The sequence below is a fragment of the Medicago sativa genome, chromosome 8 (assembly GCF_051527215.1).
Source record: "Medicago sativa cultivar Bolivia chromosome 8, Bolivia_mono, whole genome shotgun sequence".
In the NCBI taxonomy this organism is placed as follows: Eukaryota; Viridiplantae; Streptophyta; class Magnoliopsida; order Fabales; family Fabaceae; genus Medicago; species Medicago sativa.
Window position 1 is genome coordinate 20,947,631 of NC_140756.1, and position 25,078 is coordinate 20,972,708.

Sequence of the window (25,078 nt, forward strand, 5' to 3'; positions counted from 1 at the left end):
TGCACTTTATCCCACTTTCCACTTTCCATTTCTAGAGGGGCAAAGATGAGTAGATTTGAGAAGGAGGAAGAGGGATGTATAATGTGTGGAGGCTATTTGAGAAGGACATAATTATGAACAAAGGATAATTTATCTTTTCATGTTAGAAAATTAATGTTTACTTACCTAAAACCTTTAGCCATAATAAACTCTTATTAGATGTTAGAAAATTAATGTTTACTTACCTAAAACCTTTAGCCATAATAAACTCTTATTAGGAGGTTGAGAAAAAGATTATTCTACTACAGAAGTACACATCCATAAAGGAACCACATTGTTCTGAGTATCATTATCAACAACAGCATTAACCACTACCATATATATACATATACACAAAAATTCTGATTTGCCATATACACTGCATATGTTACAAAATATGGTATAAGAAACTAAGGAAATAAACAATTTATAATAACAACTATTTCTGCTAGCTAGAAACTTAATATATAAACATGCAAAGCTATAGCTACAAATAATTCAAAATGAGAAGAGAAAAAATGGCTGGTTTGCAGATCAGCTTAGAATATGTCCGTTGTGAAGTGTCATAGCCACTTTCAAGTTGTCCTATTAAGCTGTTTATCCAAACAGGACTTAAGTCCAAAGGTGTTTTTGGCATTACAAGAAGCCTTCATTGGTTCCAACACCCTCCAACCTTCTGAACAAAGCTCTGGCCTATTCTTTTTGTTCATATCACAACACCTCAGAGCCAAATGAACCAGCTTTTCAGCTTCCACAATAGGCCAATTTCCAGCCAAAGGATCCAAAAGTGATTCACATTTCCACCAGCATTATTTAATGCATATAACACTTCATTCTTTATTCCTAAAGCTGGTTTTCCAGTTATCAATCTCAACAAAACAATTCCAAATGAATAAACATCTGACTTTGAAGTAAGTTCACCTGTACCGAAGAATTCCGGATCCATGTATGCAAAAGTTCCCTTTGCAAAACTAGTGATCCAAAACTGTGTAGTACTATTGTTACTAGAAGAATCGTTTTGACAAGATAATACGCGACAGATTCCAAAGTCGCTAAGCTTGGTTACAAAGTTTGCATCAAGGAGAATGTTGGAAGGTTTTAAGTCACCATGGACTATGCTGTGAGGTTTATTGGAATGGAGAAATATGAGAGCAGAACATAGTTCTGTGGCGATGCGAATGCGAGTCTGCCATGTTAATGGAGGTGCATTATTATTTCCATTGCGGCTGAGATGATCTTCAAGGCTTCCATTTGGTAAATACTCATAGATAAGAGTTTTTGATTCTTGGTTTACTCCTATAAGTGTGATAAGATTTGGATGCCTTAACTTGCTCAATACTTCAACCTGATACAATAGAACCAAAAAAGAGTGTCAAAATGTAAACTTGTATCACCTTAATGATCTTGGACCAGTAGTTAAGCTCACATTCATTTGACAGAGCACATATAAAAAAGATTGCTGCTAGCCAAAATAGGATAGTAATCTAGAAAACATTAATCAAACTCGAACCATCTTACCTCCTGTTGAAATTCTGAGGGTCCTTGAGTGCTGTTAGGGCACAACATTTTTATAGCCACCTCGGTGTGACGAAGGATACCTTTAAATATCTTTCCGTATCCACCTTCCCCAATCTTTAACGATGGATTGAAGTTACATGTTGCTTCTTCAATCTCTGAAAAAGAAAAGTCTGACAAAAGTTGAAGAGAGTGTGTTCTTGATGGCTCACTAATTTGATTCTCCTTTGATGACTTGTGATCTAAGGCAAGTTGGAGTTCCTTATTGACTTTGTCGAATTTGGTTTTCATGTTGTTAATTTCTTCTTGCGCTTTCTGTAGTGCTTCCTCTAACTCTTTCCTTAGTTTTACCTCTTCTTCATACAAGATTATGGTGTCTTTAGTCTGTGTATTGGATTTTTCGAACATTTGTATCAAGTTTATTTCAGCAACATTCGGAAATAAGTTTAGAGTCGGCCATTAAGCATTAACATAAACATTTCCAATAAAAAAAAAGAGCATCGACTTAAACATGATAATCTACAGTTCTACACATTGCACAAGTGATAAAAAATCAATAAATATTGACCACAGTTACCTTGCGTATAGTATCAATGACATCTTTTTCAGCTTTGCGACGCCTAACAGTTTCTTGATACGCATCCCACCTAGCCTTCTCAGCCTCCGCAATAGCCTGTTCAAGTTGCTCGTAGACACTATCGTCCATTCCTCTATCCTGCTAGTGTTCAATCACAATGTACAAAATGTTATCATAATATTTAGTGTCATTCAAACTTATAACAAGTATAGAGCTCATTTAGATTGCAAAAACGTGTAATGCACCGCATGAGACACATATTCTTAAAGAGGAAAAAAATGTGTACCAGAACACTAGGAGGTGATGAATGACAAAGATTTTCCTCTTTAATACTAGACAGGTAACTCATTTTCAAATCCAACAAACTCTCATTGCCATCACTAGTCAAATTTGGGGTCAATGATGTTTCAAACGATGAAAACCGTTCTGAAGAAGAAACAGATGATGCTATGCTCCTTCCACTTTCAGATGCAAAGCTAATAGATCTTACTCTATGATGATGTAACTCTTGATCATGTGAAATTGATCTAGATCTCAAGTGAGGTGAGTGACCAACTTCAGAGTTTTGTATTTGCTGCACCAAAGGAGATGTTCCCTCTACTCTAAAGTTTTCCAAACTGCAATCCCTGATTTGATTAATTGATACTTACATCAGTACACAAGATACTTAAACCAAGTGCAATGACACTACTAATGCAAAATGATATGTGAATCATACAACGTCTAAGATAAATCAAGAAACAAACTTAATGAAATTATAAGAGTTAGATTAGATGTATTTTAAGCTCTGTATCAGCAATGATTTTGATCAAAAGTATGTCCGGGGTCTGACACATGTTGATACCATGCTGACACATGCAATTACACTTCAACGACTCATTTTCTCAAATTATGGGTGTCTACTTGTTAGTGTCTTGTCCGTGTATGTCTCAGTGGTTCATAAATTTCTAGTTCCTAAAACATCGCTAGTGTTTCACATTTCAATTGTAGTATATATAAAAAAATTATTAATAATAATCTCTAAAAGACAAAAAAATGCTTTTAGTTTCTGTAAATGTATAAAAATTTCGTTTTATAATTTTATTTTAGAAAGAAAATAATTTTTATAAAGAGTAAAGACGGCGGTGAATTTTAAGGAATAGGAATAAAAGTATGTTTAACCCGTTGAACTTGTCCATGAAGTGTCAGCTCAATAGTTAGGGGTTTGACCTTTTAAAATTCTTTGAGTACAGTTTAAAATAATCATTAGTATCACTTTAATTAATAATATTTTACCTATTCCTCAATTTTTTTAATTTAAAATAACACATTAAGCTCATGAGTATTCTTAGGAAATTACAAAGCTTTAAACTTCCAACCAAAATTATGATTATCTTCATGTAGTGCAACAATGTTCTTTTATGCATTAGCATTTATGGTGCAACATACCTTGTCTGTATAAGATACCCTTTGCAGATAAATTGTATATGACAAGAAGTTGGAGCTTGTTCACATACATAAATGGCTTTCTTAGATCTAAGATCTGTCATTCTCCTGTAATGTCAAGCAAGTGAACTTATTGAAAACAATTTATAAAAAACTTAAATTCAACTTAATTTCATAAGCTCTCCAAGATAATTTATAAAATAATTTATAAAAACACTTTATAACTTAAACGAAAATGGTTTGACATTTTTTTTTTAATCTGTAGACAAAGTGGCAAACACCACCTAAAACTCACACACGGTTCGAACTAAAGTGAAGGTATTCATCCTAGCATTTTCGGTATTGTCTGTTGACTAGGCCTTACGAACTTTACATTATATTTTGTTATAAAAATAGATTATACATCAAAACTTTATATGTTGAATCATATATCATATCTACATAAAATTATTGACCATAAATTTTGGACTTGTGGGGTCTACCTAGAATGGTACTTATCAGAAGCTGCTCCCATTACAAGATTTTGTATGTTATATCTAGAGATGAGTTCTATAATCCCTTTTTCAATGCAATCCATTTCAATGTGCAGTTTATTTGCCCTAACCTGTATCAAAATTATAAGTCAAAACTCAAGTAAGTTTTGAAATGAATGCTGCAAAGCAATCACATGGAAATAATTATGACAACAACAATTACCCCCATCCTTTGACAGATAAGAAGATAAGCATCAAGAGTCTTGTGCATGTCTTGACTTTCAATTTCCCTGTATGCTTTAACTTCTTGCTCTGTCAGTGCATTTGCTGGAAATTTAGCTCCCACTATAGACAATCAACTTAACAAGATATTAGTATTATTTTTGTTTTAACCCTTCGGTTCTCAAGAAAAAAAACTATAATAATTATGAGTTCTACCCGAAGATAATTAAATTTTGATCCAAGATTTTAGCTGAATTTTTTAATATTTATTTATTTTTGTTAAATCCACCATAATTAGGATATTTGATCCTAGTAAGGGCCTCAAGGTATGAGTATGAGACTAATCATATAGCGGCAGTGAAAGAAAAACCTCTTATTCTTTTTCTAGGAACTAGGAAAGAATCTCAACTCATTGTTTGTTTAACTAGCCATAATAGTTTTAAAATATTTTTCTTTCTCAATAAAAAAAATATGTTTCTATCAATTTATATTTCTTTAAATCCACATAAGTTCAAAATATGAAGAGAAAGAAAAGAAATTCAGCCACCTTGTAAGGTGTTACAGTTACATACTCCTGCCGGTTTCAATTATAATAGAGAATTTTTATATGGAAAAAGTTTAGGCTTGGGGATGGTGCTTTGTTCCAAGGCAGAGAACACCTTTGAGTTTAAAAAGATAGAGAAAATTTCATATTTTATTGGTCTCAACTCAACTCTTAAATACAAGTAAATTTAGCTAATTATCTTTATGGTATTTAATTTTATCGTTCTTATAAATTAACCTTGAACTAATATATTTCAAATATATTTGAGAACAATTGGAAAATGATTATTTCTAATTTCCCCCTCCCCCAAATAAAAACAATATATATTTTATTTTTTAATAACTCATTTACTATCGTAAATAGAATAGGACTCCATCAAATATAGTTTAGTAATACGAGTGCAAAGAAATATGGAATTGCGGGTTCGAATCTGCACCTCACATATCCAACGAAGTATTTTATCATATTTGTACTCGGGAGATTAGGGCAGCCTAGGTTTACTTGTTTGTTAAAATTGAAAATCACGTTGGCAACCAAAACGTGTATCCAAACATGTTATTTCTTACTTCTTTTGTTGGTAGACATACGAAATGACAAATAATCGTTTAGGCATACACACAAGTGGAAGTAGGTCGATAATAACATCTAACCTAGCAATTTCAGCATTTTATCAATTGAACTAAGACTTGTGGACAATCACTCTTTACTTTAATTGAGAAATATTATACCTAAAATCGATATTAAAATCAATGTTCCAACCAATCAATGACCAAATATATATGTACGATAAATCATCAATGACCAAATATATATGTACGATAAATCATCAAATAGCAAAATATGTATATCATATGTTGGAGTTGACAAAAGCAGTCCAAAATCACAAATTTGAACTTAGTCACATAATCACGATGATGATATAGAAGCATTAGAGGTAGAATATTTAGATTTTATTTCAGTAAAGTAAACAACTTAGTTTAGAATTTAAAGTTTTGTAATATCATTCTTTTTTTGAAGGAGTAATATCATTTGTTGGTGAGCGTAATCATTAATTACTGTTTTTTTTTGTGACCAAAGTTTGAACCCCGAACCTTGCGTATTTTATGCATTGTCTCTATCAACTGAGTTAAGCTCACAAGGACCGTAATCATTATTGTGTTAAAAATCATTGTATAATCGGCCAAAAAAAATCACTTTATAATTTTAATTTTTTACTTTACTAATTAATTAGTATTTTAGAGTAACTAAATCTAAAATTTGATGCTCAAAATCATTAAATATTCAAACAAAACCCAGCAGTTGAGACTTCTAATCTCTAAGTATAACTTCTTCTTTGACAAAAAGTATGACTAAGTTTTCTAAAAAAATCATAATTAATTATTAATTAGATCTTCTAGTACTTTTTGGGTTTTAACTCAAACACTTAACGATTCTAAAATATTTTTAGTCAAACAAAAAACACTTACTCATGGGGATCTTAGGCGCTGGTACATGCACATGAAGAATGCAAATACTCTTTCCTCCTGAATTTTGTATTGCCCATACCACATTTAATTTGCTATCTTTCACATCTTTAGCCACAGCAACATAAATTGTATCATTAACCCCACTTGGATTAACCTCTTTTACAAGTTCTCTCCTTGAGTTCATAGAACTCATCCGTTGTGAAGTTATAGGCAAATGACTCACCAAATCCATGCAACAAGTTTAGAATGGTTGAAATTGATTATATGAAAAGTAAGTTACACCACACAATTAAGATAATTGATAACCAAAATATTTCTAAACTCTATGTGAAATAGAATTCCCACTCAATTAAAAAAAAAAGTAACAAAAGATACTTGAGCTTTTTTCTATAACAAACTCAAATATATCTCTCTCTAACTCACTTCATATAAAACAAAAATACAACATGCCAATTTTCATGGAGATAGTGAAAAGGATAAGGCTTTTTTAATATTCTGCAGGTGTTTGTGTAAAGAGGTTTTTTATCCTCTTTTAGAATAAGGAGAGGTAGAGAAAGTAGAGTACAAATAGAAGAGACAAGGAATATAATCATTAAGAACTAATTGATTCTAGGAAATTACATGAACAACCTTGTGGTTTCTTGTGGGCTCTACTTTGACAATAGTGTGGCTAGTTTTTGTTCTTACTCTTTTCTTCTTGTTTCTGCTTGTCCCCCCTCTGCTTCCTTGGCTCCTTGACTCATTCATATGAAATTTCGAAGAAATGGAGTTTGCAAAACGTGAGTCAAAGATAATGAAACTAAGAATCAATTTGGAGAATATTCTATTTCATTTTATTTGTTTTTTTTCCTTCTCACCGAAATTCAAAACTTGGTTTGCCACGTTGAATAATCTAATTTGTTTACTGTTTTAAATTATGTGTCTTTTTATTATTTTTGTCTCAAATTATTTGTCCATTCTATAATATCAATGCATCGTTTATTCTTTTTTTCACCAACATCTCATTTTTTTATTGTATTTCAATTATATTGTTGTTATACTAACTATAATTAATAATGATGTTTTGATAAATGAAACCTATGTTGCAACAACATGTCTCATTAAAGGCGTATATCTGTGTATGATGGCCATTGCTATATACAACGAAAAATATCCAACGAATTTATCCCGAGCTGTTCTCAGCTGTTAAAAAGCCCCCCACTAACCATACATGGGGGTGGTGTTATTAGTAAAATAATTAATTATTATAGATACCAATTTTGGTCGTGATGCTTTCGGGATGTAATTTCTCGCGAGTAACAACATTTCCCGTGTCTGATACGTATATATCTTGTCTGGCCTTGATATTTGTGATTACATTGAATTATGTTATTTTCTCAATTTTATCGGTGTCGAAGTGTCAATATTGTATCTGATGTCCGTGTGTCGGTGTTTAATAGAATAAAACACATTTTACCATTAAAATTTATATTTCTAATATTTTTTTAATAACAGTATAAAACTTAAAAGTGACTCCTAATTTAAGACCAAGAGAGTAAGAAAGTTTGAAGTTATATTCTATTTTGGTAATGAAGAAGTGTTTTGCATGCAAATGACACTATATTTTCAATTTGAGATTAAAAAAATTAACTGCATTTTAGTGTTTTTTTTTATTAAATTTTGATTTTGATTTTTCAATTGAAGTCATTCATTTTGGTTTATAGATAAAGTGACAAGCACTATTTGAAACTCACAAATATACTCTCTCCATCTATATTTATATGCCATCTTTGTATTTTTTAAAAGTGAATTAAATTTTTTTTAGACTAAACTTGAAATGTTATAGTTTTGTTGCGATTAAAAACATATGAACTCCTTATGGTAAACAAATATTTGATTTTTAGTTTCATACAATAAATAAGGTATCTGATCTATAATATAACTTAGATATATCAATTACTCAATGAACCTAAAAAATAATATTTACTTAAACAATGGACTAGAGGTAATACTATATTGTTAATTTTGTTATTAATTAATCCTTTATTATAAAAGTTAAACTTGCCAAGCTTCCAGTTAGCCCTAAACACTCCAAGTTTTCCCTCCTTTGCCAGCATTTAATGCGATCATATCTCCCAACTAACCACTAAACCCTCAAGCATTTATCATGACCTTTGATAACGTTTAGTCAACTATCTAACCATTATACAGCATAATTACAGGAAACTAATTATAGCCAACTATGACAAAATATTCTATTCTATCACATAAAGGATGTTGATTGGGTAGTTTGAATAGAATATATACAACTATTGTGTAACGTTTAGTCAACTATCTAATCATTATACAACGTAATTACAGAAAACTAATTATAGTCAATTATGACAAAATATTCTATTCTATCACATAAAGGATGTTGATTTGGTAGTTTGAATAGAATATATACAACTATTTTGTAACGTTTAGTCAATTATCTAATCATTATACAACATAATTACAGGAAACTAATTATAGCCAATTATAACAAAATATTATATTCTATCATTATGTACACACATATCTATGATTCAAACTCTCCATTCCACTCTATATGTACATGTGCAATGGCACCCTCCTTTGTTTGCTGTTTACATTCAGCTATAAAGAATTCTCTCAACGCATCATCGAACCTCTAATGGTTGAACGTAGGCAAGTTTCTATATATTCATTTATGCAGCTTATAATTAAGTTTTTTGTTATAACTGTAACAAGATTTCGAGCAACACTCAAAGAGCCATCATATTTTTGTGACTAATAGTGCATTGAGCAGTTCAAATGTACACTATGTCTTATATTAATGACAAATGTTGAGGTTAGAAAGCTACATGGTATCATTCTAAGCATGCCCACGTGTATTTAATGCCCTTTTAGCATTGGCTCCCTTCAATTGAACTTCTACATGAAAGAGAATTGAACTTCTACATGTAAGAGTTACTTCAAGAGATTATAACCGATGAAGATGGTAAAAACACCAATGTGACTTCAAATATGGTATATCATGAAGTATTTCGCAATGTATGACATCATATCATTGTGGTAGTGTATACACGAGACAATTTTAATTTGAAATTCAATGTAGTTTGTATTTATCAAGTGTTTTATTTCTATGATATATATTTCAATTTGTGGGTTAATATTTAACGTGTGAATGACCCGTGCGGAGCACAGGTAGAAGTCTAGTAATCACAATTTTAGACAAGTCTACAAGCTCCTTACGTTGTCTAGATTCGAATGTTATCTTCTTATAGCCAACTCTATCCTTTTCCCTTCTTCTTCCCTTGGAGAAATCCTTGTCTTGCTAACCACCACTCAAAATAACGAACATTGAAAGCCATAAAGAATAATCACGGACGGTTTCTTAAAATAAATGAAGCCTTTTATTTGACGAGATAAAGAAAAAAATGGAAAAAATGCAAAAAAACAATTACAGTGGAATTTACTTGATTTTTTTTTTGAAAGAGGTGGAATCCATTTGATGGTAGGGTATTTCATGGAGTATGTTTTGTGTTTGTCTCTCACGAAGTAAAGTCCATCAAATCATCACAAATTAAATAAAATCATTGGCCTAGATATCACATATATAGAGAAAAATCAAAGTGTGTGGGGTTGACATTTGTTAAAGATATTTATTTGCTTAAAACAAAAATTGCACATTATATACTCCATTTGGTATCAATCATAAGTAAAAATTCATTTTTATATTAATTCAACGAGTAATGTATTTTGTCTATAATACATACTAACTATATTAGTTATTTAATGAATTTAAAAGTGAACTTTTATTTATAATTGAAATAAAGGATAATATCTAACAATCTCTTTTGAAAAAATCTCTTGTGTAAGAAATATTTTTATTACTTGCTCTGTCTCATAATAAATAACTTCATGTATAAAACAAGATTGTTTCAAAATGAGGGAACATTTTGATTTTTAGTTAATATTAATTACTTGTTTTCTACTACCTCCGTTCCTTTTTAATTGTCACATTTTGACATTTTACGCAAACCAAGACAATCAATAAATATTGCTACTTTTGATACAATAATTTCTATTTTTACTATAATAACCTTATTTATTTAATACCTCATTACAAATATTTCTCTCTCCACAATAATAAATAAGGGTAATATTAGTAAAATAACATTTAATGTTGCATTGAACTATGTAAAGTGACACTTAAATAGGAACAAAAAAATTCTCCAAAAGTGACACTTAAAAAGGAACGGAGGGAGTAATTTTTTTTCCTCTAATTACTACTACTATTTTTATAACACTCAAGTCAATATCCTATTATAAAGTTACGGTAATTGCCATTACACCAACGCATGAATAACGATAATATCTCTTATTCGTATATATACTTTATTTTCAATCTGTATGTAATTATCAAATAAATCACATTTTTTTTATACTAACGGTTTAAAATTAAATTTTTATATTGTAGGCCAATGATTTTTCTAGAGAACATAAATTCCCTATGACCAATCAAGTTTAACAATCCAATAAAACTAGGGTTTTGCAGCGGAGTTTAATGTTGATAATATACTAGTGTAAAATGTTTTATATTGTCGACAGATCATAACCAATCATATGTAACTTAAGTAGTTGTTATTAAAATCAAATGTTTTAATGATCTAACTATTATAATTGATTGGCAATGTAAAAAATCTTTATACATTGATGATGTATATGAATTAAATATGTAAGAAGGGTACAAAAGTAGGGTACTGAAGACTCGCTAATTTCTCATTTGAAACCATAGTTGCCTATTTTATTACTTGCTCTGTCTCATCATAAATAACCTCATGTATAAAACAAGATTGTTTCAAAATGAGGGAACATTTTGATTTTTAGTTAATATTAATTACTTGTTTTCTAATTTTTTTTCCTCTAATTACTACTACTATTTTTATAACACTCAAGTCAATATCCTATCATAAAGTTACGGTAATTGCCATTACACCTACCCATGAATAACGATAATATCTCTCTTAATCGTATATATACTTTATTTTCAATTTGTATGTAATTATCAAATAAATCACATTGTTTTTTTTATACTAACGGTTTAAAATTAAATTTTTATATTGTATACATGCATGCCAATGATTTTTCTAGAAAACATAAATTCCCTATGACCAATCAAGTTTAACAATCCAAATGAAACTAGGGTTTTGCAGCGGAGTTTAATGTTGATAATATACTATTGTAAAATGTTTTATATTGTCGATAGATCATAACCAACATATGTAACTTAAGTAGTTGTTATTAAAATCAAATGTTTTAATGATCTAACTATTATAATTGATTGGCAATGTAAAAAAATTTTATACATGTATATGAATTAAATATGTTAGAAGGATACAAAAGTAGGGTACTGAAGACTCGCTAATTTCTCATTTGAAACCATAGTTGCCTATTTTACAAATATGCTAATTTACTCGCTAATCCTTACAGAGAGCTACATGTTATGGTAGTGAACAGATGACGGGTGTTCCAGTCCATATTTTAACTACCCTTCTTTTAAGTTGGTTCCTCACACAACTGATTCTAAGGAATATTCAACAGCATAATATGGAAGGTCTTGTAACAAACTCAAGCAATAGTATGGTAAATTGGTCTGAGGAACCAATTAAATGAGTTTGGTATGCAATGGATTATCCCGTCCTGTGTTTAGTTCTGTTCTTGATATTCTCAAGCTGGTTAGTGATCTATTCATCGATTAAATTATACTTTTAGTACTATATCACATTTTTTTTGCATTTTCATGACAATTTGTTTTTTTGAAGTGGTGTATATTTAGCTCCAACAAGCGTGACAGCTGAATATGTTGCATGCTCTAGGAATGGTGCAATAATTGTTTCAATCGCATGGTTTTCATACCGATTAAAGAAAAAAATTGCATCAATTGTGTTCGACCAAGCGTGACAGCTGAATATGTTGCATGCTCTAGGAGGAGGTACGTAGTAAAAAACTAATGTGTCAGTTAAATTTTAAAGAGAATATGCTGTAATTTTTATTATTATGCACTATTTCTTCCATTGTCCAGCTGTTGGTATTATCGGTGGTAGCGAGGTTGATAATCTTCTCAGTGGTATTTCAATGGAATTATCTAAACCATTTGGAATTGGCCATAAAATAAAGGTAAGTTAATTTAATAGATGTAGGGGTTTTATTTGATGTTGCAGGGTGTCCTAAGATGTGTTGAAAACTGTGCAGGTTGGAGAGATTGAAGGTGAGGTTATTGAAATTGGGTTATCTAGGACGAATGTGTTTACTCCTCAAAACTTTCCCATAAGTGTGCCCAATTCTTATTTTGCTAAAAAGGTATTGTGTAACATCCCGTTTTCCCAACGTAAAAATTTCATAATTAAAAATCAGAGTAATTCAACTTTAAACGTAATGCTACACTTCTTAAAAATTCATAAACTGAATTAATAACAATTTATTCTTCAAAATCATTTAACATAAGTAATTCAAAACTTCGCAGCGGAAATTAGTTCAACAATAAAAATAATCTTTGGCACGCAGGCTTCATATTATAATAAATAATATTTCTCTACTAAATATATAATAATACACCAAATAACAAATATATATCTATAACAATTAACAAATATATTATGCTAGTAAATACCAACATATAACATAACAAAATATCACCCAACAAAATATATTAACTAAATTATAAAAAGACATCTAATCTCAACAAATCATATATCCCTCATATACATCATATAAATATATAAATATATTCAAAAACTAATTAAAATAATTAAATAAAAAGGAGGACGTTACAACTCTCCCCAACTTAAAAGAATTTCGTCCTCGAAATTCAAGCACAATAGAAAGTAAATTTAGTCATTACTTCTTCAAACAAAACACAAAAACCATATCAAGTTAGTCAGTTAAACATGATCACATAAAAAACATAACTACTAACTAGAAAATATGACGACACGACACAACGATTCATCTACTTGGCCGGACGGACCGACCTGCTCTGATACCAATTGTAACACCCCGTTTTTCCAACGTAAAAATTTCATAATTAAAAATCAGAGTAATTCAACTTTAAACGGAATGCTACACTTCTTAAAAATTCATAAATTGAATGAATAACAATTTATTCTTCAAAATCATTTAACATAAGTAATTCAAAACTTTGCAGCGGAAATTAGTTCAACAATAAAAATAATCTTTGGCACGCAGACCTCATATTCTAATAAATAATATTTCTCTACTAAATATATAATAATACACCAAATAACAAATATATATCTATAACAATTAACAAATATATTATGCTAGTAAATACCAACATATAACATATCAAGAGTCAGGATCCGTTGACACCAGGTGTAAGTCTAAAGACTTACACCAAATATTGATCATTAGATCTAGTTAATCACACGGTCAAGAATAAATATGCAGCAACACAAAAACACACTCATGTACCGAATCTATTTAATTTCACCCTTTCAGAGTCTTCTTGCTTGCGACACTATACGGGGTTTATTATATCATTGGCAAAGATGCATATCAAAATCAATTGAAACTTCATTCGACGGACATTGTTTTTTACATTGTTTATAATTTTAATATTTGATAACCTTAAAACTCAATTGCAGTTTTTTGCTTAGATAAGCACCATCAAAATTGTGCAGGCTTTTCAAATTTGATGCGGAAATTCATTACGATAACATTAAATCTAATTGAATGAGGGTTAAGTCTTGGTTTTGGGTTACGATGGTGATTAAATCAAAGAATCGGTGGGACTGAATTGTATGGTTATCACCACCATGGTGCTTGTTAATACTAGTTGTTTCGACGTCAACGATGGTTTGATTCATCGTGAGGAAAAGCAAAGATCAGGTGTCTCTCAATTTTTCTTTTTTGTGGATGGAATGATATCATCCTTTGGATCAATTTAATCTAACGGATTATTTTTGATGTAAGTCTTTAGACTTACACCTGGTGTCAACGGATCCTGCCTCACATATCAAAATATCACTCAACAAAATATATTAACTAAATTATAAAAAGACATCTAATCTCAACAAATCATATATCCCTCATATACATCATATAAATATATAAATATATTCTAAAACTAATTAAAATAATTAAATAAAAAGGAGGGTGTTACATATTGTCTTTCCCCTCCTTAAGCTGATATTATAATTATGAGTTGTGAGTCATTATATTTATGTTATTTGCAGAATGAATGACAGAAAGACTTCCAAAGGAGCAGTTAATGTTGGACTAGATAGAGGAAGTTTTTGTTGTTACCTTTAGGCTATATTTGGATTAATGGAATGTGATGGAGTGAGATGGAATGGAGTGGTAACTAATGATGTTCCATTGTTTGGATTAATTAAAAATGAATGAAATGGAATGGTATATAATGGAATTCATTCCATCCCATTCCATCAAATCCTTCGATATTCTTTTCCCCCCATTAGTTTGTTGATATGATAGGAGGAGAAAGATACTGAGAAAATGAAGTGTTGAAACTTGAATCAACATAGAAAAATAAAGGGTGTTGTTGTTAAAAAATAATGTTGTCTTAAAAAATATATTGCATTTATGCATTTTTTTATCATTATATATTAATTTTTCTCGTTGTAACTTAGGTGCTTATTTTAATTTTTTTTTTTTACAAGATGTGCTTGTTTTACATAATACACATGAACAAACCTTGGTGAGTTACACTTAGTCCTTCATTTCTTTCAAGCTTGTTTAGAAGCACTTGGCCTACTTACTGTCAGAAGTTTGAATCAAAAAAAGATTATTATCCTTAAAAGCAAGGAACTCAAGCATGCATTAATCATCATTCCATGCGACAATCACCAAAATCATCCTTCTATATTACTTATTCCTGGTTATTTTTCTTTTGATTTGAATCAGTTAACAATAAAGACTACACTTCTAAATAATAGTTTTAAAATCAAAATTATTTGACTTTGAACAAAGACATACAACTTTTAAAAGTAGACTAATTTTGCATAGCTATGACAAACTTTAGAAACGATTCATTTTTTATACACTTTTATTTATTATAAATGATAAATTATTGAAAAAAACCATAATAAACAATGAAAAATTATTTATTCATATTTTATAGAATTCATATTGATCATGTAATACCTAAACATCAACACTAACATATATTATGATTCACGACTGTAAAGAAAAACATTATGATTCATGTATATTAAATAACAATAATATCCTTGATACTTGTAAATAATATTATTTTCTTTGTCTTATTTGGAATATAAAAAACAATTTTGACATATTGGTGAGTGTATCTAAATATACATAAGAATATATTTTTAAAAACACTATTAAACAAAAAATATATATATACTCTTTAACAAAATTCTGAAAATGCTATTAAATTATGGAAGGAAAAACAAGACTTGGGATCTCTCCAATGATTCGTCTTTTATAAACTTTTTTTGGAAATGCTATTAAAAATGTTTCTTGCCACAAATCAATGTGTGTTTTTAACATAAATTTAAAGTTATAACTGAAGAACATGTGTAATTAAAAAAGAAACATGGGAATTCAAAGAGATTGATTCTGTTTAAAGTTAGGTGTTTCTTTTAAGTTTTAACCCGTTATTATTAAGAAAATAATAAATAGTTTTATTTTAATCATAAAATATGTTTTATTTACTAAAGCATCGATATTAATTCTAGTAAGTGTAGTTGAAATACAATAAATAAGGGTATGTTAGTAGAAAAGATAAATAAATATTGTATTGATATTATATAATTGAAAAATAATGTTAGACAAAGAAAAATAGTAAAAAAAACTTATAATATGACAAAAGGGGTAGTTTAATTAATGAGAGAAATTACTATATGAATTTTGCTCCATAATTCGGTGTAACAAAGTTAATTTCATATCACTAAGCTGAAACTACATTGACATACTAATCATATTACAACAATATTACAACAATTATACATAGACATCTTTAATTTCTATACATCATTCAATTTTTTTTTTTTTATATCTCTCTTCTCATCACATCATTAATATATTACATCTAACACGATATCTTCTATATTTCTTTCTCTATTAAGAATGAAAGCTCTACTTGTAGAACTTTCTCATGACATTTTTTATACAGAATTTGCGTCATTATTTTAAATGGGAAATTTGTGTCTTTTATTTTTTATATTATTATACAAACTTAGATATAATTAATTCTCACTTATTTGCATCAAGCATCTGACCAAAAAATGTCCATTTCACCCATTTTATTTTCAGGCACACCCAAAGTCTTCCAAACAGCAGCAGAACCATCAACAATATTGCTCTTACACCCTTTACTTGAATCACACTCATCAACAACCTTGGTATTGACACTTTTACCATTACCAAATATAGTAATATCTTTCAAACACCTCTTTTTGTGGTAGAACAAAACACTTGATAATGCTACAACAAGTGTTTTGTCAGAGTGAAACTTGTTGTTACATTCTGATGGTTCTCCTCCATCTCCACCTTTTTCTAAGTTGTTCAATGTTAAGATTGCTTTATGACGATGTTCTGGTTTAAACCTTCTTGGTTTTCTGGTTGAAGCTTCGATGCTTGAGCAAAAAGTTGATACAAGGATTAGAAGAATGATCATTGTTTGAATGGAATTTGAACTAATTTTGACACCCTTCATTTTATTATTTTTATTTTCAATGATGGTGTGAAAAAGAATTTTTCTAACAGGGTATTTATAGAGATATCAAGTTCAAAAAGACAAAATTATTGTGTCAAATTAATTTAATAAGTTTGATTTTTCATCAAGACCAATGGTTAGTTTAAATTGGTAGAACATATATATATGGGTCTGTCACCTAGCTATCATTGAAAACATTATTTTTTGTGAATAAGTTAAAACCTTATGCTAAAATATTGAACTTACCTTCATAAAAAACAAGATGTTGTTGACAATTAAGAATCAACATGAGACCATATATTATATATTATGTTTTACTGCATTAACTTATTTCTTGTGATTTGCATTGATTTGGTAGTGTTGGTTTGAGACATTGATGTGTGTTCATCTTCAAGTTCTCAAGTTTCTGATTTTATTCTTCATTAAAACTATATAATTTTTAATATTTGTTTTTACGAAATAGATAACCTAGTTTTCTTAATCTATATTTATATATTAAAAAGTACCAAATTTTGGTATAACTTTTTTTTTTCAATTATTTATCATTTATTTAAAATATTTAATTTATAGTTTTATTATTTTTACCAAGTAATAACTAAATATAATAAATTTATAATTTTAATTTTTTTTACAATCTACAACTAGATATAATAAGTTGTTTTATTTAAAAGGACTAAAAAAAACAAAAAAGTACATGAATTAAAATATGATGTATTCTTTTTGTTGGTGGACCTTGCATATATTATGCATTTTCCCTACCAACTGAGCTAAGCTCACGAGGAAAAAAATATGCTATATTTACAAACACCAAACATATACGTAAAAAAAAAAAAAAATCCCCTTAGAAAAAAATTTGTATACGTTAACAAGTTTTAGTCTAACTGACAAAAATACTATACAAAAAATATATATTGTTATTTCATTTATCTATTAAGAAAAAATATTATACAAAAACATCTAATCACACCTCTCTATAATGACATATTGTAATATGATTAGATATATGTGTAAAATTGTTTTTTTATACTAACGGTTTAAAATTAAATTTTTAATAACGATAATATCTCTCTTATTCGTATATATACTTTATTTTCAATATGTACGTAATTATCAAATAAATCACCCATTTTGGGAGAAAAACAACAAATAAAAAATGGAAGAGAATGAAAATTGTTTTAATTGGTATCAGGGATTTTTTTGATGGTGATCGAAGTTTGAACCTCATACTTTTGTCCATACCAACTGAATTAAATTCACGAGAACTGATATCGGAGATTTAAATAGTGGTGAACTGAAAAAAATCCTAAAATTGAAGTATTGAGAAAAGGCAGTGCAATGTGGGATTTTATTGAAACTGTTTTTTAAAAATAAAAATAATAATGGTCAAATTGTATGCAAGTGTAAAACTAGTGTTACACAGACCGTGCATGTTTAAAATAGTTAAACCCATAACAAACACCCTCTCCGTTTAAATTCCAGTTCCATTCCCCGCTTCTTTTCAACTCGCTACTTCTTCTTCTTCTTCTTCTTCTCTCTCTGAAAGCTAACCGTTTAGTTCAGATCCGAAATGAAAATGAAGATCAACAAAGCCTCCGATCTCTCTTCCATCTCCGTCTTCCCTCCTCCTCACGTTTATTCCAGGTTCACTTCACTTTAATCCGTGTGTATTTATTTCATTCTTATGTAACAAATTCTACATTCCAATTTTTAACTTCCTTCATATTTGCAAATGCAACCGTTCGAGTATGATTTTAGCTTATTCGTTACTTCCGCGTTTCCGAGTTTAGTCTATTCTGTATAACGCTATGTTACGAATCATGTGAAATTAATCGATCTAGAAATTAAGTTAAATACCGCGATGAAACTGTGATATGCTACTTTTCAATCTTCGGAGTTTTAGATTTTTGTAATTCAATGAATATTACTGAATTTTTTTGTGGAATTTGTGGTGGAAACTGTGATAGGAGGATGAATAATGCATCGAATGGATTTCAAGTGTCGCAACATCGATCGCAACCGTCGCATCGAGATATAGAGTGAGATACAGCGTATTTGATTTTTTTTTTTCGAGATTTGAATTTTCAAATTTGAAAATATATGCAATTGTTTTAGAATGATTTTAGCTGATTTATTAACTTCGTGTATCTAAAATGAATTTCACGAATTCTGTATAACGCTGTGTTTGAATCATGTGAAATTATCAGATCTAGAAACGAATTATGTGTATCAGTTCAAATTCATGCTTCTTTTTTGAGTCTGAGGTTTTAGGTTTCTGTAACTGGATGAATAATATTAATGAATTTTATTTTTGTTTATTGTGGAAAATGTCATAGGAGGCAGAACAATGTATCGAATGGATTGCATGCGATGTCGCAACATCGATCGCAACAGTCGCAGCAGTCGTTTTCTCAGGGACTTTCATCTCAGCAAGGAATTTTGTCTCATTTCTCTCAGAGTTCTCTCGAGGAAACTATCACAGCAAATGATCAGGTTAAAGCTAAACGATCTAGATGCTGGAATTTCCCTTTCTCGTATAGAAGAATGTTATTTTCGAATTGTGCCAGTTTAGTATAGTAACTTAAAATTAGCTCCTGAATTTGAATTTTTGTACAATGTGATTTGTTTAACTTCTCTGATATCTATAAATTTAAAAGGATTTTTTCGTAGATGAAGAATCGTTAGCATTTGAGCTAGAAACTGATAGGAATCAGAATTAGGCCTTATTAGATTTGACATTTGCATTGCTATGATTTTGTAAACTATTTGTAGCTTTTGATTTGGAAAAATCAACTGTTAGGCATAAATGAAATAAAGCATGATTGCCATCAAGTGCTATTGGCACACTTTGTATAACTGTATGGCTTAAGCTACACTGAGAAGTTAGATATATATTAAGGAGAATTGCACTGTCATCTCTTGAAGTTAGCAGTAATTGTATTGAAGTATGAATCACTGACACACAGACTGGATCCGACACTCACACAGCATCGCTGGTAGTAATTTAAAAACATAGAGTTGAAAGTGTGTCAGTATCGTGTTGGTGTGAGATACCGATACATGCCTAACACTGGACATGCTTTTGATATGAAGTGTCGGTAGTAATTAGAATTTGACTCCCTCATTATTTGGAAGATTACATTTACCTCGCTTGCTTTGTTATTTTTTAGAGGACTGTGTCTGGTCATAAAAGAAGCAGTAATCTGCTCAGTTTCTTTTGGAAAAAAAAAGTGTCAATGTGTAAGAAGGGTACAAAAGTAGAGGTGGTGGGTGCTATATTTCAATCAAGGAGTGTGCCAATGTAGTTTACCTTAGGTTACTATAATTATCCCTGTAACTTACGATTATCCTTATAGAGAGCCGCTTCACAAGAACTTGAGAATTCTTCAAGGAGGTTTTCTAGTTTGCCCCGCCTTACTTATTCAAAGGACGAGAGTCAACCCCACAACTCAAGATCTTCATCCAATCTCCTGGTCAAATGGAACCCTGCAGATAATAAAAGTGAGTATTTCATGAAAGTTCTAGTTTTGTTTCTATAACTTGTAATTTTAGCATCCACATTGGACATATCCAAGGATAAACTGGCTTTCTTGAACCTATGCCAAAGTAGGAAGCCAATCAGTTATGTTTTTACATTTTCCCTCGATAATTACTGAGATTATAAATCTTCTGTTTGCTCCACAGGTCAGTTAAGTGAAGGACTCGAAAACAGAATTGGCATAATGGAAACCTCATTGAGCAGGTTTGCATTGATCATGGATTCTGTTCAAAATGACGTAATGCAAGTAAACAAAGGAACAAAGGAAATGCACTTGGAGAGTAAGTGACCAACATTCTAAGATTGACAATATTCTGAAAATAGTTTATGCAAGTTGTATCTATAACAATCAACATAAGTACTTAATATTTGGTAGTAACAGGATCACTGGAAAAAATCTAGTTCTTGCGTTAATTCTTCATTGACAATTTGAATTCATGTCATCAATTTTCTCAGTACATTCTACCAAATTTTGTATGGCTGTCACCTCCTCTTTGATTCTCTACCTATGATGGATTGTCCAAAATATTGTTTAGTCTTTGAAACATAATTCTACCAATAGTTGGCTCATTTTCAGTACTTAAATTTCTGACATTTAGCTCGACTTACTATTCATCAAGTGACTGATGCAAAAGCTGTCTGATGGCCACATTGCATCCATTTTTAAATTTATAATCATCTGAACGTATTTTGTGGCTTGGTCCTTAATAAATTGCCTTTTTAAGCCAGTATAGAATTTTAACTCCATGCTTTGCATTTCAGTGGAGTGCATAAGACAGAAGTTGATTGCTCAGGATAACTCACTTCAGTTAATGGTAACTAACTGATTTCTATCTTGACTTGCATGATTTCTCTAACATAAATGAATAGTGAAGTTCGATAGACTGAGAGACAATGGTTTTAAATCAGATGAAAGGACAAGAAGAAATTAAAGCAAGCATCAATGGGAGTTTGAAATCTTTATCTGAACAAATGAGCCATGTTACAGACATAGAGAAGTTACAGGAAGTATATACGTTGGTTTCTTCCATGCCTCAGCTGATTGAAGGCTCTCTGCGAAATTTGCAAAATGATCTCCAGAACACCACCAAGGAAATGAAGGCACGTAATATATGGCAATGAATAGTTATTAAAACATGGTCACAGCACACATAATAACCATCATTTTTTTAAGATTACAGATAATCAATGTAAAGATTGCGTAAAACCCCTCTTAATTTTTTTTGCTACATAGTACAATGCCTTTGACTTTCCCTATAGATTTCTTTCTTTCCTTCTCGTTTATATCTTAGTTTTCTAGATGTCTGTCAACACACTGATGCTTTTTGGACGAATATTTGCAGGAAATCTCTTGCAGTTTAAAACATACTAACCAAAAGGATCTGGCACAGCCTATTCTATCTCCAAAGGTACTTTATCTCTAATAATAAACCATTAACATACTTCCCTGATCTTATTTTTGTGGTGAAAGAATACTACTTCGTTCCACACACACGGAGACACAGCACACACCCCATCTTGCTCTGGAATAATTTCTGTGGTGAAAAGCATTGTTCTTTCCTGATATATTGTCGGCTTGCAGTGTGTTAGCAAACAAGTTATCACACCGAAAATGCGTCAAACTCCAGCTGTGTAAGTGTATCTCCTAACTTTTCCTAACATTAACAATGTCTTTAATCAACTAGGACAGTTACATCCATTTGTCTGATCAATTTAGTATGTTATGAAAATCCTTTTTATTTACAGCTGGTTTATGGCCAAGAGTGACATGTATTTTTCTCTTGAATTCAGTGAAGCGAAGAAGAACACTCCAGCTATTGTAGCTTCAGAAGCAGACACGGGAGGCTGGAGGCCAGTAAAAAGAGAAAGAGTCACCTTTTCAGATAGAATATCTGAGAAGGTTCAAAAGCGAATTCAACCAAAAGTGGAGAAGGTATTTTCAAAATTTTGGTCTCTTCCCATTCATGATTTATTTGCCTTCTAAATCAATCCAATTGTGTTGATCTTTCCTTCTTATAACTTGTTGATGCCATATGCACTTGCCAGTGACATTTTTCATTTAATTTCACGCAAAAGGCTTGTGCGGTTGTGCTTACTGCCTATCCATTTGACAAATTGGATACATGCTTTATCTATTGCCAATGCCAAATACTGTTTGAAACTTTGAATGACAGAGTATAAGGGGAGGAAGAGACTATGCAATTGTGATTGAATCTGACGAGGAGTCTGATTGCTTTGAAGTAAAATCAGGTAATTTGCAAAACTATAACAAGACTTTGGGTTTCTTATTGATTATGCATATATATGTAGCTTTTTGATGGAGTCTTATTGCTTATGTTGTCTCCTTAGCTCATATGTAGCTTTTTGATGGAGTCTTATTGCTTATGTTGTCTCCTTAGCTCATATTTTTCAAAATACAGTGCAAATGAATTTCGCAAGGTATATAGTCCATATAGTTGACTGTTTTTGATATGTAGTTACTTTACTATCCTGTTAGCCACTACCACCTATATGAAGAAACAAAAAAAAAATGAGATTGGGATTTTCAAATTCATTAAATAGCAATGCTTTTTCAGAATAGTTTGAAACTGGATTGTTGATGTAGTGAATAGTGGGCAATGGCAGTATAAGGGATGAACTCAACTTCTAGATACAGTTTTGGGTTATGAAATTTTTTTGTTATTTACTGTTACACACCAGCAGCAGGAAAGTGGGAAGGGAAGAAAAAAGAAAAAAATACAAATGGGGCAAGTAACATCAACCAAATGGAGGGAGCTAAGTTGGTTACAACCGATGGACATTCAGCGGTTAGGAGGAGTGCAAGGAAGAGACTCCCTAACCAATTGATGGATGATTTTGTGTGCAAAGGGTATAGGAAAAGGAATATGAGAAAAAAGAGCATTTTTGACTTTGATCTGTAAAAGTCATTTCTCTGCATCTTATTCTCTGTTATTGTTTCTCTGAGCTTTTTTATACTTAATTTCCAACAATTTAGTTTCATAGGATACAGAGAACCACATTCTGCAGATTTCTGTAATTATCACCAAAGTTGAAAACAGAGATTCTACTTAGGTGTGTGCGCTGTGTCTGTTACATTTAGTTAACATTTTCTGCTGTTTAAAGGAGGTTATGGCAACAAGCCAACAATCCAATACATGTATAGTTATGCTTAAAAGTAATATTGATTATGTAGACTATACAGAGTTATCACACATTTTATGATTTATCACAGCACAATACATACATTCATTAATCTACTCTAATCAAATATGTGTGTTTCCATGGAGAAGACTTGTTTGGAAATTTGACCAAGGAAGAAGAGGAAGAAACCGAGAGAATTTTGAGGAATGCAAGGAGGCGCAAGAGGAAGCAACGTAATTCTATAATAAACATTCTTTGAAGGTAACAACACTTCAAACTCCTACTTCCTTGCATCATACTCTTTTTCTCGGCTTAAAATATTTGGTGGATTCCTCTTGTTTGATCATTGATGCATCTTCTGCCATTGATCAGCTTCCTCGTCTCGTCGGAGTCTCGACTGATGCAAACCACCGAACCCAGCTGCCTGCAACTTCTTTCCTTCTTCCCATCAAAAGCTTGCAGTTTTTATTTTTACTTAAAAGCTTTAAGTTGTATCCCTAAGTTTATCAGTTATTATCTGATAATATAAGTCCCACACTCCTCCAACCCCAAATCCAAACACAGCTCAAAGCTGACAGGACAAAAATATTCAAAGTATATTTTATTTTTTTCATAAATTTTAGAATGAAATTCGAAAGATTGTGGTGTATCTTATAAAAAAAACGATGGTGATGTATCATACACCACGTATAATGTTGGTGCACATGAGCTTTGATCATTTTTGTGTGATGAGCTCGCAACTTAAAATTCTTTATCCTTTTTATATTTTGTGTTCTATAAGAATTGAACCGCAGTTCTCTACAAACTCATCATTATTAACAAAACTAAGCTACCAGTCGTTATTATAAGCTATTTGTTAGCTTATCATCGGTCATCCACTATTTTTAGTGAACCGAACCTTATTGGTTTTTGACATGCCAAAATGTGACCCTTTATTGTAATTAGTTGGGAGTCTTTTTTTAAGGTATAGTTGGGAGTTAAATTGCTAAAACGGAGATAGCATATGACACAAAATATGACCAAAATATGCCACAATAGATATGGTTTATCCTCGGTAACTAAATAAAAAATTTCCTCGAAACTTCAGGGATATATTCAATCAGATTCCCCTTTAAACTATTTTAATTATGCCAAAAAATACATAAAAAGGTTCAATATATTATTGAAAGCTTACATTCCGATAAAATGCCGCGATAGACCCGACATAAAATACAATTCAAACCATTAAGTCGAACCAAAAAAATTTGACAGCTCTTATAAATGAACACCACCACATAATCGGGGAACTTAACAAAATATAATTAAGGATTTTTTTTCTTCAAAAAACTAATTAAGGATATTTTTTTTGAGGGAAAAATATAATTAAGGATATTGAGGACTTGTTTACGAGTTTGGATGGAAAGATTGAAGAGGGGTTTAACAAATAGGAAGGAGCAAGTGGAAGAAATAGATAACAT

At 30.7% G+C, this 25,078-nt stretch overlaps 2 protein-coding genes and 1 pseudogene across 5 annotated transcripts; 1 reads left to right on the forward strand and 2 right to left on the reverse strand.

Annotated features, from left to right (window-relative positions):
- Positions 1 to 368: 368 nt before the first annotated feature.
- Positions 369 to 6,805, reverse strand: LOC146897737 (U-box domain-containing protein 33-like; annotated as a pseudogene). Its single transcript, XR_015021803.1, has 8 exons — positions 6,241 to 6,805; positions 4,232 to 4,353; positions 4,018 to 4,139; positions 3,539 to 3,643; positions 2,397 to 2,736; positions 2,111 to 2,251; positions 1,537 to 1,917; positions 369 to 1,363 (listed from the first exon to the last, which is right to left on the reverse strand). The product of XR_015021803.1 is annotated as a U-box domain-containing protein 33-like (transcript).
- A 9,690-nt stretch (positions 6,806 to 16,495) lies between these two features.
- LOC146897738 (putative ripening-related protein 2) lies at positions 16,496 to 16,945 on the reverse strand. Its single transcript, XM_085734880.1, has one exon. The coding sequence runs from the start codon at positions 16,943 to 16,945 to the stop codon at positions 16,496 to 16,498; it is 450 nt and encodes a 149-aa protein (XP_085591006.1).
- Positions 16,946 to 18,345: 1,400 nt separating this feature from the next.
- On the forward strand, positions 18,346 to 24,231 carry PRD3 (putative recombination initiation defects 3). 3 transcript variants are annotated; one of them, XM_085733394.1, is made up of 14 exons: positions 18,346 to 18,586; positions 18,910 to 18,981; positions 19,279 to 19,435; positions 20,299 to 20,443; positions 20,627 to 20,761; positions 21,243 to 21,295; positions 21,390 to 21,581; positions 21,824 to 21,889; positions 22,063 to 22,112; positions 22,272 to 22,413; positions 22,655 to 22,730; positions 23,181 to 23,378; positions 23,771 to 23,882; positions 23,994 to 24,129. In XM_085733394.1, exons 1-13 carry the CDS (start codon positions 18,513 to 18,515, stop codon positions 23,878 to 23,880), a joined length of 1,470 nt encoding a protein of 489 aa, XP_085589520.1. In that variant the 5' UTR covers positions 18,346 to 18,512; the 3' UTR covers positions 23,881 to 23,882; positions 23,994 to 24,129. The 3 variants fall into 3 exon arrangements, with proteins under 3 accessions (XP_085589520.1, XP_085589519.1, XP_085589518.1); XM_085733393.1 differs by lacking the exon at positions 23,181 to 23,378 and having other exon boundaries at positions 23,994 to 24,231; XM_085733392.1 differs by lacking the exons at positions 23,771 to 23,882; positions 23,994 to 24,129 and having other exon boundaries at positions 23,184 to 23,730.
- The last annotated feature ends 847 nt before the right edge of the window (positions 24,232 to 25,078 follow it).

Coding starts and splice junctions, on each gene's coding strand:
- LOC146897738 (XM_085734880.1), bottom strand. CDS start 16,945: ATGAAGGGTGTCAAAATTAGTTCAAATTCCATTCAAACAATGATCATT.
- PRD3 (XM_085733394.1), top strand. CDS start 18,513: ATGAAAATGAAGATCAACAAAGCCTCCGATCTCTCTTCCATCTCCGTC. Junction 19,436..20,298: donor CTATCACAGCAAATGATCAG/GTTAAAGCTAAA, acceptor TTATCCTTATAG/AGAGCCGCTTCACAAGAACT. Junction 21,582..21,823: donor ACACCACCAAGGAAATGAAG/GCACGTAATATA, acceptor GAATATTTGCAG/GAAATCTCTTGCAGTTTAAA.